Genomic DNA, 14,903 nt, shown 5'->3' with positions numbered 1-14,903 from the left:
TAAATAGACCTTGATTTTATCAATGTACACGTACGCGTGTCTTTAGCAAGTGTTTATCTAGCTGCATTTCGTCACAACTCGGCCGATTCCGTACCTCATCTAGAAGGATAGTAGCGGAGTCACCCGAGGATTGTCTAGCTGTATTATATAATACGAAGTAACCTTCCACCGCCTAATGATAATTGATTTTTTTCTTAAATTTAAATCAAAATGGCTTTAATTGGTGATATAACGGGTTGCAATGTAATGAGGGTTGTATTCTTCAAGACATGTACATTATCTTTAATTTTCAAGTATACAAATAATTAAGAAAAAAACACCTTTTGTTTACTTTTCTATACTTCTAACTTACCGATGAGAATCTGTAGTGTAAAATGCATTTTTCCTTTTACCAACGACAAAGTTTTTTTACTTGAGATGGTGATGGGAACATGAACATTTAATGGGTTTAATCTGGTTAATCTTAATCTTGGCTTTTGATCCCGGTTAAAAAGAATACAAAGATGCATAAAAACGTAATTGATAAGCACTCTGAAAGTGGTATAACAGGGAACGCATATGCGATTATGTTAAGACAACAACGCACCGTAAACACTAATATCGAATATCAAAAGATTTAAACGATAGTCGTCTGCTGTAAAATTTTGTCAATATCAAAATCAGTTTAATTTTCAATCCATTCTAATGCATAGAAAATGCACTGTCGGTCTAACAATTCATTGGAATATAAATATTATGCTAGTAAATTTCTTGATCAATTAATAACGAATCGATCGATGCTGTAATGACCAAATTGATTATTAATGTTGAAATGTCCAATTCTACAGAGATTTACGTAACACAGGAAATGCCGATTTTCTCTTGTAAGTATAGGTATTATTATATAGTAAGTAAATATTAAGTAAAACCATTTCATTGTCAAGCATTTTTTCTAAATTTTCATATTATTCTTTTACAATATACATGTACATGTACGTTTTTTAAATTGCTCATTTGATGTCATCTATTGTTGTCGGACATTTTCTTATTTATTTCATGAAGTGAATATCCGGTATGGATACTAATTATTATGTTTGTGATTAAAAATTACGCGTTGGACATTTATCAGTGTACACGATTTAACGATAAAATGTGATGATTTAAGGACCAATAACATGAAAACTAATGTACAGAGATGCGGAATGAGTGACAATCACATATCTACACTCTAGAGCCAAAAATGAATCGTATGTAAGAATGTAAAGGTCGACACGGTGTTTAACAACGAGCAAAACCAAACTGTAAGTAATTAATTTTGTCACGTTGTCATTCCTGTGTTAGAATGGATTCATACGAACTTTCTGGCTTCCGATTGAAAATATTGTGAAGTGCTCCACATATTATTGTTGATTGTATTTAAATTTTAATTCAATATATTCTCCTAGAAACTATTTCAAGTTACATGTAACATGATATTTAATAATTTCTGCGTATGATTTTAAAACTGTCTTTTAGTATATGATGCGTAGAAAAGGAAATATTTTATTTATATTAGTTTAGCTACAAAGACACAATAAGCAACATGCAAACAACTGTTATGAATAAAGATAAAAATAAAAAGCACAATACATCACAATAAATAGATATAGGAAGATGTGGTGTGAGTGCCAATGAGACAACTCTCCATCCAAATAACAATTTATAAAAGTAAACCATTATAGGTCAATGTACAGCCTTCAACACGGAGCCTTGGCTCACACCGAACAAAAAGCTATAAAGGGCCCAAAAATTACTATTGTAAAACCATTCAAACGGGAAAACCAACGGTCTGATCTATATAAAATTAAAAAAACGAGAAACGAGAAACACGTATAAATTACATAAACAAACGACAACTACTGTACATCAGATTCCTGACTTAGGACAGGAGAATGGATATAGCCGAGTTTTACACTTTATGTTATGACAATGCAGTTGTTATATTTGCGAGCTGCAGTTGTTATATTTGCGAGCTGCAGTTGTTATATTTGCGAGCTGCAGTTGTTATATTTGCGAGCTGCAGTTGTTATATTTGCGAGCATATAAATAAATTACACACTAGTATGACATAATATAAACTTCATAGAAGCTTGAAAACAACTATTAAAATTATATATAATTGCACTCATCATCAGATGAATTATATAATTTCAAAACATAAAAGATAATGATTCTTTTTATCAAAGTAACTTTTTGTTTTAGGAAATGAGGAGTAGAGACTATGTTTTAGTTTGTGTAATAGTGTTTTCGTTACTGAAAGGTTAGTATTTAAAGCTCCCTTTTTTGCCTACATGTACAATGAACTATTATCTTTTATTTCCAAATAATTGCCCAATTAGTAAGATTTTTAAAATCAGCAAACATGGAATAATCATTATTTGAAAAACAAAGAAACTAAAACTATGACTTTCAAGGACACCGCAACCATCATCAAAATACGAAATATGACCTTGAGAAAAAATTTCAATACCGGAGCACTAGATATCTACAATATCATGTGATTGGCTTCACTGATCATGTGATCATGTTGAGATGAGTGTTTAATATGATTCTAATATCGTTCGTTTTTAGTCTTTCATCAGTAGCAATCAGGCTTATTTGTTAGCAAACCGATATACGAGCAGAAAATCTCAGACTTAGAGTTTTTTCATTTTACTAAATAAATTGAATGAAAAAATATCATAAATTTAAAGCTCACCTAACAGAACCCATTAGAGAATTCAGTCATCCAATAGTGGATTGATTGTTCTTGTTTAAAGCTCACGGAAATATCCTGACTGTCCAAAAAGTATAGCCAAATCCGTGAAAGGAATCAGAGCTTTGCACGAGGGAGATACATTCCTTAATTTATAATAATTTCTAACATTTTGTAACAGCAAATTTTAATAATACAAAAAAATCCGTATTTTCATGCCAGTACCGAAGTACTGGCTACTGGGATGGTGATACCCTCAGGAAGAGAGAGAAAAGTCGAACCTCGATATGAAAACTTATTAAGCAGCTTATTATTACAAAACATTTAGGCCCCTTTAGCCATCAATACATGTACCTATTGTCCTATGTTCTGATTCAAAAGACTATCTCCATTACGTATTATATATTGTAAATCACTACATATAAGCATATTTGTTAAATTCATCTGTTTTAGTATATTTTTTTTCGAAGCTGAACTTAATGTTTTATTTCCTATTGCATATTTAATTTACATGTGCAAGTAATGATTTATAAATATGTGTGTGCTCTTTTTCAGAAAATAGGCCTAATTTAATTCCAGGAAATTATTCGATCCTGAGTTTAAATAGAACATTAGGTAATGAATTATGTAGTTAATTTGTTTTACCTTGTAAATGAATATTACACCACCTCGCTAGCTTCCGTTTCTTTTTACACTGTTTAAACAGCTTTTTTTTGCAGAAAGTTGTTGTAAGACATTACAAGTAAAGGCAACAGTAGTATACCGTTGTTCAGAATTCATATATCGACAGAGAAAAAACAAAACTGGGTTACAAACTAAACCTGAGGGAAACGCATCAACGTACAAATTAAAGATATAATAAAAGATCGTGTAATTAAAAAAAAAAATATCATCAATCTGTGTTGAAAAAAAAATGAAAATATTTCACATCACTATAATGTTATTTTATGATTTTTATTTTTCATTTAGAAGATCGAGGAATTTTAATTGATACCAGTACGGACATGCCTATACCGCCATTTAATGATACTGAATCTCATTTTGCCTACATCTCTAGTTTTGATGGCCATGACAGTATCCAATACCCACCTTCGTATATCTTCATTGACAGTCTCGGAAACCTTTACACTAGATTACTTTATTATATTTTTGAAATGTGGGATATTGAGCTTGACGATATGGCTATAATAACGGATGAATCTGGAGCAGGTAATACGTAAATCAAATATGTTATTATTAAAAATTAAATCATGAGAACAAACACGAAAGAGAATAGTATACATTCGAATACTGACTGCTACGAAATAGGACAAAAGTTTAAGCACCCAGCAATCACCAAATTAATTAAATCAATAGAGCATTTCACGAATGTGACTGTCCGAATTAGATCATTTTCCGGGTTTGAGAAACACGACGGGTGCCACATGTGGAGCATGATTTGCTTACCCTTGCAGAGCACCTGCTATCATCCCCAGTTTTGGGTGGGGTTCGTGTTGCTTAGTCTTTAGTTTTCTATTTGTGTACAATTGTTTGTCTGTTTCATTTTTAGCCATGGTGGTGTCAGTTTATTTTCGATCTATAAGTTTGAATGTCCCTCTGGTATCTTTTAACAAAAAATTTCTCACTACATTGAAGACCTGTTAGTGACCTTTTGCTGTTGTTTTTTTCTATGGTCGGGTTGTTGTCTCTTTGGCACATTCCCCATTTCCATTCTCAATTTTATCGTAGGAAAAAGTCAAGGAATCAGAACATTTGACAAAAATTCCTAAACCTGAAATGACTACATCCAGAAGACTAAAGAAGTTTTACATTTAACATCTTTTAAAACTTTAATTTGATCACGTAATGTGTATTTATGGCATTTTTCATGAATGTATATCTTTTATAAATGTTGAATCATATTATCTAATTTATGTATGTATGTTAAACTGATCACTGCGCAATTAGTTTATTTAACGTTGAATTGTAGTTTTTCTTTTCATTAGAAATGATGAAAGTGTTTATATAATATTTGATAAATTTACATGATAAATGCTATCCCTTAATTTAGTTTTCCATTTCATTTAAAAGCTACTTTGACTAAATTGTCAAATTAAGCTTTAAAAATTGTGTGCAACAAGGTAATAAACGAATTCTCATCTCTTCAACTGAACTGAACAAAATTAACTGAATATTTTGCTTACATGTTTTTTTTTCCTTTAGTTATAGGTAACTCAATTTTACACCGTTTGCAGGACGGGACGGCTGTTATTTTCTTGAACGAGGATATTGAACCATATTTACTACCGTTGGCCAGACATTTCATTGTTATCGGCAATAGAACATTAATAACAACTGTTCTACAAATGGTATGTTACAAATATTGTTTTTTTTTAAATTATTTTTCCCAAGGATTTGTATAGTAAGAGTTTACTATACAAATCCTTGCTTTTTCGAAGTCTCTCTAGATTTTTCAGTGTTTTATGAGGATAAGACAATATTCAAAGTTGTATGCATACAAAGATATTTTAACCTGCACTTTACATTTGCATTTATCAAACAATTGTTTTTCCAATGCCTCGAGCTTATTCATGATGGTAATTGAAATGTTCTGGAAACAATATGGTCCTCACTCTGATGAATACCATGCCTGTCATGCGACATACTTGTAATAAGAAACAATTACAAATCATAATACAACTTTTAATCACAATTTAATCATAAAGATAAATATTAAAAACAAATGTGAATTTTATCTGAGATTTACATAACCAGTTTGACAATGACGCCTGAAATGTGACGTTTCCAGAAGATTTTGAAAATAATTATCAGAAATAAAGTGTTTGTGAAACGACAAATTTGGAATAATATGTCCTTGATTTCAACCTCATCATACAACTGTGTTTGATAATCATGTTAGCATTAAACACACCCCAACTGTATACTGCAAATATTTATGAATACAGTATAGACAAAAATTTTCAGGGCTCAACGATGGGTCTACTCACGTCCAGTAATGTATGGTTTATTCTACCAACTGATGGCTTTAAACAGTATACCCTGTCAGAAGATGGTCTGATACTAGTTCTCTCGGACGATTATTGTAGCAGTTTGAACAGAACGGTAAAATATAATCTTACTATTATGAGATGTAGGATCAAATAGATACCAGGTATTGTAGTACCTAAAAAGATTCGTAATGCTTCTTCTTGAAATATTAAAAACTTGAGTTTGATTTAAAATACTTTTTTCAAAATTTTCCGTGCTTTATTTACGATTTGAAATGTCAATACAAATATAACAATTTAAGACTACAATTCTATATCCTATAGGTACTTTTTGTTTCAAAATAAATAGAGTTTGGTTAGTTCTTATGGGCGCCCGCAAACATGTTTAACTCCACCATATTCTTTATGTGGATGTCTTAAGTCAGGACCATGTAATGCTGTGGTTGTCGTTTGTTGTTGTATACATGTACCATGTATGCATTTCGTTCATTGGTATTTATATAAACCAGGCCGTTGGTTTTCTCGTTTGAATTGTTTTACATTTATCATTTTGGAGCATTTTATAGCTGATTTTGTGGTATGGTTTTTGCTCATTGTTGAAGGCTACGGCGATCTATAGATGTTAACCTCTTTGTTATTTGGTTTCTGTTGGATAATTGTCTCACTGGTTATTATATAAAAATATGTATATAGTCTTCCGCGTGTACTTTTCAATCTTTCACATTCAAATGGTTTGTATCAAAGCTCATATCTATCTCAAAACAATTTGTATTTCAGGTTACATGTCTAAATGCAGATTACAAATCAGCTTCCATGTCACTTGATGTAAATAATACAGACGATAACATAGCGGAATTGTTCCTGGAAAAAGTTTCCGAGGTATTACAGATTATTTAACTATCATAATGCGTTACTTGCATGTTTTGTCTGTTAAACGCAATGCAAACACACATGGATATTAGAAAAAAAACCAGCTATTGTTTTCTACCATGAGACCAACTTCAAGAGTAAACAAAGTTATTTTCTTTATTGTTTTCGTCATGAATAACATTTCAATACTTGTATACAAATAATAGCCGACCAATCCCTTGAACCAGCAGAGGTTTAACATTTTCATTCAGTTTTTGTACACATTACGTTCAAATCACTATACTATATAATATTCATGCACTGATGATACCTGACCTCAAACCATAACCCTTCGATTCTACGTGATATTGTATCACTTAAACATGTTGCAAAGGCTCCGTGTCGAAGGCCGTACTTCGACAAAAATGGTTTACTTTTACAAATTGTTACTTGGATGGAGAGCTGTCTCATTGCTTATACCTCATCTTCTTACATCTATTTGAACTTGAATAGTACATTGTAATAAACATCAAAATTGAAGTTTATTACAATGTACTTTACAAGTTCTGGATTTAATATATCTATACAGGATCTTTCCACTACAGAAATAACATTTACAGCAGAATGTATTAGGAATAATACAAATGGTACGGTAAGTGAATTAAAATATTTATTTTATGAAATTAAAATTGAAAAAGGTAGATAACTACTGTATTTGATTTAAGATTTTGTCGCACCAAAAATACTTATCATTCCAGTTTAAACGATATTCCAGGGATTGTTTTTTCTGTCCTAGTTTCATTTGAAGATGTTTTCTCAATTTTTTGTGTTTTTTTTTTTACATTTCCTGATCGTTATGAGAAAAATATTTGAATATTAATATGTTCTCAACAAATGGGCGAAATTTAACTATGACGTCAAATTTTCTGGGTTTCTTCTGATTTTTTTTAATGTGACGTCATGAAAAAAAGGCGACCATGCCTGATGATGTCGCATATAAAGAACACATCTTTTTGCAAATCTTTGAAAAGGAAGGATAAAATTATTAGAGAAACATATTACACCACATTACTTTTGTATTACGAAATTACTCCACTCTCAACATGTAAATTTTACTTATTTAAAGAGTTGTGCAAGCCTGGCGCATTAAATACCAAAATTTATCTGTCTCGAGCTGAACAATATCATATTACTAAGACACTGGTTGTTGTGATGGAATCTTTATTTCGACTTAAAATCGATTGGATACGAATAATTAGTTTTTTTTTGTTGTTTAAAAAAAAATAATAGCATAATATCTATATATATATGAGTGAGTTCTTTTTACAATTCCTTACAAAAAGTCTAAAGAATATTACAGAAGTTTGATTTTAAGCTTTAAATGGATATTTCACAATGTCCGTTCTACTTTGTAACTTTTCAGTATTTTGAATGGATAGCCTATCACCGCCCCAAGTCTGCAAAATACAATGAGGTAAGTACATCTGTACTGTTCACATGCAAGTACAAATGTGTTGTTTTGTTTTAGGAGACCTATGTTCTTTAAAATTTCTTTTTTTTTTAGTTCTTTTGACAAATTGCACTGTTCACTTGCATATTTCGTGATTACATGATGTTAAAAATAGTACAAATGCGTTGTTTGTAAAAGAACACATTAGTTCTGAAATTTGCTTTCTTTGTAGCTCTTTTAGCAGTTTCTAGAAGGAAAATCAATAGCTCAGTCAATAAGCATGTTTTCATAAATGTTTACAATATTGGTTTGTTATTAATTATCACAAGTTAGAATAACAAACAGTAACAATGAAGAGCGGGACAATTCTCCAATATTATATATAAAGAATGATTTAGGTTTTGTTTCAATATTTACAGAGCGGTACTTTCAAGAATGTTTCTAACGAAAGTTTACAACGACCTCAGCGGGAACCAACCTTACGAGTTTCAATCATTATTGTAAGTTTAATCTAAAAGTATGCACGACTTTTATGAATGGTATTTGGAAATAGTCGTTAGATTCCAATGATTCCCAATTTATAAAAAACGATTCCTTAAGTGAATATAACTAAGGGTTAAATCTTTATTTTTTTGTATTACGAAAAATGAAAGTTTAAAGAATTATGGTTTTGATACATAGAACAAAAAAGACAAACCCAATTAAACTATATATTTTATATGAGAGAGCGAAATAAAGCAAAACAAAACCAATCTAAATATAGAATTAAGGAATTTAACGTAAATAAATGGATTGTTTCTTTGTCCCTTTAATAGTCAATAACAATGACGAGTTGTTGTGATTGTTCTTATTCAATTGATCTAAATTTATTTTATACCAAAATGTTCAAACAATCAATTCATTTTATTTATAAGACTTATTATACATTCTCTTATACATATGTATGAAGAACTGTTTTTTTGTAAAGATTCGATATAACTATTGTTTCAGTAGCAGAAATCCATAAAATTGTAAATCGCCAATCCAATAGTATACAGCGAATTTACTTTTACTAACAAATATTGGAACTGCTAAGTTTTTAGTTTTCTAAGTTTTTAGGTACTCATGTTTGTCTTTTCTTTTTTGTTATGCTTTTTCGGCTTGTTTTCGAGTCATGAGTTTGAATTTCCTTTTGCTATCTTTCGTCTCTCTTTAAAGCAGGACGGCCTAAAAAACGTGAGTAAGCTTTCATTTATATTTTAGGTTCCACCGTATGTGTTCAAGGAAGAACTAAATAATAATGTCTTTTATTCTGGATATTTGATTGACATATTAAATGACATATCAAAACACTGCAACTTTACTTATATCATAACTGAATGTAGTGGTGGTGTACATGGCATTCTGGACAGAACACAATGGACTGGCTGTATTGGCGATCTAGTTCATCATGTAAGTTTACGAGTACCAGGACATGTATTATATAGAATCATTATACACAAACAGAAATAAATTCAAATATTGACATTCGAAGATACTATTACAATATCATTATGATACATCAGAATATTTGTTTTCATATTTCAATTTTGCACATTTTCTTGTGAATTAACCTTACATTTCTAGTCGAGTTCTTAAAATTCACAATTCAGGAAAGTGCAGAATACCTTTTGGTATGAAAATCAAAATGTAATAAATCCTCAACCCTATTGAATATGGTAGTGCTGTCAAGTGCTTTAGCGAGCTCATTTCCTGCTTCACATGCAGCTACAGTCACATTGTTTTATAATTGTCAGTACATGCTATAAGTTAATGGTATAAGATGTAATCTGTCCCTATGATAGGCGATACGGTAACATTAAAAACATGTTTGCGGTCATTTCTATGTATTCGGGATCATGGTCTATTTACAGGAAACGGGGTAACCATAAACCTGTTTAGTGACGAAACCGATATTAATTCGATCAACATGTATTTAACAAGAATGTGTTCACAGTACACGGATGCCCCACTCGCACTATCATTTTCTATGTTTAGTGGACCATGAAATTGGAATAAATTCTCTAATTTGGCATTAAAATTAGAAAGATCATATCATAGGGCACATGTATACTAAGTTTCAAGTTGATTGGACTTCAACTTCATCAAAAACTACCTTGACCAAAAACTTTAACCTGAAGCGGGACAGACAGACGAACGGACGGACGAACAAACGGACAGACGGACGAACGGACGCACAGACCAGAAAACATAATGCCCCTCTACTATCGTAGGTGGGGCATAAAAAACAAATTTGGAAAATGAAAATGCCAGCTTTGTTGTAGATTATTCTTTAAGATTGACTAAAATGTTATGCTCACCGAGAAAAACAGTAATAAACTAGCACAATTTAGGCTTAACACATGAGGACAAGTAAAAAAACAGAAAGGAAACATTTATAACTTTTAATTAAAAATGTTTGTATTTTGTAATATAACATCCAAAAACTATGATTATTCAAGACTACTGTCTCTTGAAAAACAAAATTCCCCAAACCTAATGGAGTATATCCAACGGTTGGTTAAATTTGAAAACTTGTATCTCTAAGATATTACCGAATGCTTCTAATTTCATGTAAATTCAAACATAAATGCCATATTCATGATACTGATAAGGGCATTTCCCCCAATACTGTACTACATATACATTTATGTATAGTAGAGGGTAATAGGCTTAGTTTGTCCTTACAATTATAAGTACACAATAAAATATTAAGTGTGAAATACACTATTCTATACAAATATTTTAATCCTCCAAGATCTATAATAATTACTGAATTAGCTATATTTCCTTAACACAAACCTGTCTATTCAAATCGAAAGTGCAAGAACTGACAATTTTAATAAAAAAGCATGTGAAATAATACATTTTGAGTAATAAATTAAAATAAAAACGGTTTGATATAAAATGTATTCATTTGGTAATATCTTTATAAAAATGTATTTTTGTTTGAACATATTTCGTTTTGTAGAAAGCAGACATTGCCTTGGCTCCTTTAGCAGTTACATCCGAACGTGATTCCGTTATTGATTTTGTATCGCCATATTTGGGAACAACTGGTTTACAAGTTCTCAGATTTCACCTCACACCAGAAGCGTTTGTATTCTTAGACGTGTTTTCCTTATCTGTTTGGCTGTCTTGTTTACTGGTTTTACTTTTAACAAGCATCATATTGTTTATCTTCCAAAAATATGCAGTTGAACACATCCATGCTGATTCCATTGCATCAAAGAAAACATGTTTTGGGGACGCAGTGTGGTTTGTTGTTTCTTCTCTATGTTTTGAAGGTATTTACTTAGTTTAAGATGCACTCGATCTATGAATGTAAAGATGGTATCTTCTGTCTTGTTTAAGAATTATATAAATACTAGTATTTGAATTAATATGGAAAGATTCATTGATGACCTTCCTAATTCCAAGAAAAAGTTTATTAGAATATACTATTTTCCAAGTCTGTAATCAATTACTGGTTAAAATACAGAAGATAACTTGTTACACATACAAAAATGATTTAGGAGTTACTGATCTTTATTCGAAATAATTAACCCATTTCTTCAAATTTCTAAATGACATTCCACACCAGTTAGAGAGAGCATAACATTCTTGCGATATTGATTAAAAAGTGTCTGATTTTCATGTTGCGAAAATAAAATCTTTTAGATATTTTACAAAAAAGTACGATTTAACTGTTTGTAGTCTTATTATTTTTATTTTTATTTTTATTTAAATCTGTCCCTATATTTTTTAAAGAGACAAGAATATTAATTAAAAAAAGAAGGTATTTTTTCATCCAAAATTTCAAGAGAAGGCAAACATAGCTTTATATGCAATCTAGAGAGAAATACTTGAATGTACTTTTATTTCTTGTGGCAACGTTTTTCGTACGATTTTTTTTCGTTTACGTTTGCTTTGAAATTCATAAGATTGATTAAATAATTCTGAACAGGGGTAATATAAAATATTACGTCATACCGTGTAGCAAATTGACAACAGCTTAATATCTCCAATATTAGTGATTACAAGAAATGTTTTGAATCAATGGTTTGTAATGGTAAAATGAATTTATCCCACCAAAAATGTCTTAACGCTTATATGATTCGGTTGACGTATATGACATAGCTGTGTCTCAGTGACCAGGAATATGTTCCAACTGTGTCCGAATGCGACTTACATCGAATGTTAAACTTGCTATTTGTCACACGACGGAAGCCACTCATGGAGCAGGCATTGGTAACCCTTTAAGAAAATCTGGGATCACACCAGTTTGGTAAGGGTTTGTAATATATGATTTTAATTGTGCTGCTCGTATCTGTTCCACTTTTTTATTTGATTCAAAGGTAGCAATAATTGTGTTGAAGCATTACATTTCATTCTACCCTTTGTTTACAGGTTGTGACAATTCATGGTTAAATGGATATTCACGCATCTTAATAGCTGGTTTCTGGTTTTTCTCTTCAATATTTATGGCCTGTTTCACAGCTAACATGGCTGCATTTCTGACCAATATTCGACTGATAGACGACAGCAGTACGGTGTTAAATGAACTCAAAAATGATGTTACTAATTTTACAGTCGTAACGGGCTCATGGGAAATTGAGTATATTAAAAAACTTGCCGAATATGAGCAATACTTTTCAAATATTTGGAAGAATTTTGTGACGGACAATATATATAATGTCACAAATTATACAGTATGGTCATTTCCGTTGAACATGATGTTTACTGATCTTCTAGAGAATATTAATCGTAACTCATTACCATCTTCACTCGAGTCAGCCTTGACATTTTTAAATAAGGGATATGAAGTGATTGTTGATTCGTCTGTAGCTACATTTTTAACCAATAAAAACTGCAGTCTGGAAAAAGTGTCAAATCCAATTGCATTACATCCAATAGGATTGGCTGTCTCTAAAGGCTCCAAGTATAGACAACTCATTTCAGAAAGGTAAATTTTTATTGCGACATTACTTATATTTTGCTTAATTCGAAGAAACTTAAAAGGGAAATTTGGTTTGATGCAATGTCATATCTTCTTTAGTCGATAAAATCTACATATTTTATTAAATCTTTTGAAACTTTGTAAACGACATTGAATCAAGTTTGTAAGAGTGTGGTAGACTATTATTTAATGAAACATTTAAACTTTACCAATTAAAGCAATTATTGTTGACATTTTAGTTATAATGTCTTTTTTGTTTTGTTTACACATTGTGGTCAATATAATGGAATTTTAAATGGAGTGTCATACAAGTGAGATGTTTTGGTTTTATATACTAGTATTAAAATTTGTCATTTTAAAAAATAAATATTTTTTTGTCTGCAAGCACATTAATTTAGCAACCCGTCCATAAAGTGTTAATCGGGTCTGCAACTACCTGCTACGAATCACAATGACCCTCATGTTAATTATTATTCCTATCACACTTCATTTCAGATAAGGTATCACCACCCGAGTAAATATTCTTAAAAATGTTTCAGATAAAAGTTTTACGAATATATACCCTACTTATTCACACAAGCTCGCTTTCGAAAAATGTATGACATATGTTATATCTTGGCGTTTAACATGCCCATTCAACTTTTAAAACATTTTAAAGATTAGCCTTATATCAACATTTGGTTTTATATCTTTTGAATCGCGTTTACTTTTTTCAGGTTGCTTTTTCTACAGCAGACTCAAACGTTTGACGTTCTTAAACGTAAATGGTGGCAGGAAGAATCACCTTGTACTTCTTTAGATGAAAACAAGGGTCTTTCTATGAAAGAACTACAAAGTAGCTTCTATGTTTTAATATTAGGAGTAGTGTCAGCATTTACCGTTCTAATAATTGAAGTTGCATTTAGAAGAATAAAACGCCAGGTATGTTGTTCGATATCAAAAATGCATTACGGTTTTCGGCTAATTGTAATGTCAACCCATACATCACCTAAACAAAAAACACCCTGGATGACCGTTTCTTGGTCTAACCTTTCGGTTTATATAAAAATTGTGATGAAAACATCTCAATGAATTAAACAGCCTAATCTGTTCGTTGTTTCTAATGTCTTAAAGATCAAATTTCATTTAAAAATTGAAAAACCCCAAATAATCGTCTGATAATAAGAAAATAAGTCAACTATCATTGATAAAGTCATACAATTAATGGCAAATTAAAATTATTTTTTAGAAGTATAACTTGCCAGTAAACAAAAGGGATGACAGTGGAAATTCCCAAATTGACCGTTCTCACGATACTTGCCATGACAATAAGGACATTGCTATTGAAACAGAAGCATGCAGCCTGGAGGAAAACGTAGATCACTGCGATAATGGAATTGATATCAGTGATCGACATGATACCAAAGAAATCGAAATGACAACATCTGCTCTTTGATACTGACCATTCTCTAAATCTATAAATGTTAATGAATAATTCATAATGATAAGTTTACATATTCCAACATTTTGATAGTTATAAAATTGTATTTTTTAATCCAGATTTAAACATATTGTAGTTTAAACTGATTTTTTTAATTAAAGGTGTCTTTTATTGGTCTTTGCTAATTTCACCATTTTCTAAACATGTTTTGTTTTTTGTTTCTGTTGGCTTAAAATGAACTGCTATTGTCAAAAACGTCATATTACTATTAATCAAAATCATAGAAATAACCAAATGTTGAATGCGTGCCAATGAGACAACTGCATACAAGTCACTGGTTTTTACTTAATACACGTAGTGGTTTGCAAACACGCTACTTTGACATGCTGCTCCGCGCGTTGATTATAGTTATTTGTCGAAATGGTAGTAGTTCGCGTCATCATTTGCTTATGTTAATGATGTTTCCTTCTCTTGTTTTTTTTACGTTTTGTTAGATATTGGGAATCCTCTAGTTGTATCCATGAAGC

At 31.0% G+C, this 14,903-nt stretch overlaps 1 protein-coding gene across 1 annotated transcript; it reads left to right on the top strand.

Annotated features, from left to right (window-relative positions):
* The first annotated feature begins 2,159 nt into the window (after positions 1–2,159).
* LOC139490370 (ionotropic receptor 25a-like) lies at positions 2,160–14,545 on the top strand. The gene is made up of 14 exons (XM_071277181.1): positions 2,160–2,278; positions 3,269–3,328; positions 3,683–3,922; positions 4,916–5,061; positions 5,678–5,815; positions 6,478–6,579; positions 7,139–7,201; positions 7,973–8,023; positions 8,419–8,499; positions 9,242–9,430; positions 10,989–11,304; positions 12,407–12,962; positions 13,673–13,877; positions 14,185–14,545. The coding sequence occupies exons 1-14, from the start codon at positions 2,224–2,226 to the stop codon at positions 14,389–14,391; spliced, it is 2,409 nt and encodes an 802-aa protein (XP_071133282.1). The 5' UTR covers positions 2,160–2,223; the 3' UTR covers positions 14,392–14,545.
* The last annotated feature ends 358 nt before the right edge of the window (positions 14,546–14,903 follow it).

The sequence above is a fragment of the Mytilus edulis genome, chromosome 9, assembly GCF_963676685.1.
Source record: "Mytilus edulis chromosome 9, xbMytEdul2.2, whole genome shotgun sequence".
NCBI classification, from domain to species: domain Eukaryota; kingdom Metazoa; phylum Mollusca; class Bivalvia; order Mytilida; family Mytilidae; genus Mytilus; species Mytilus edulis.
Note: the sequence above shows the minus strand (reverse complement) of the source record. Positions and strands in the feature narration are given on the sequence as shown.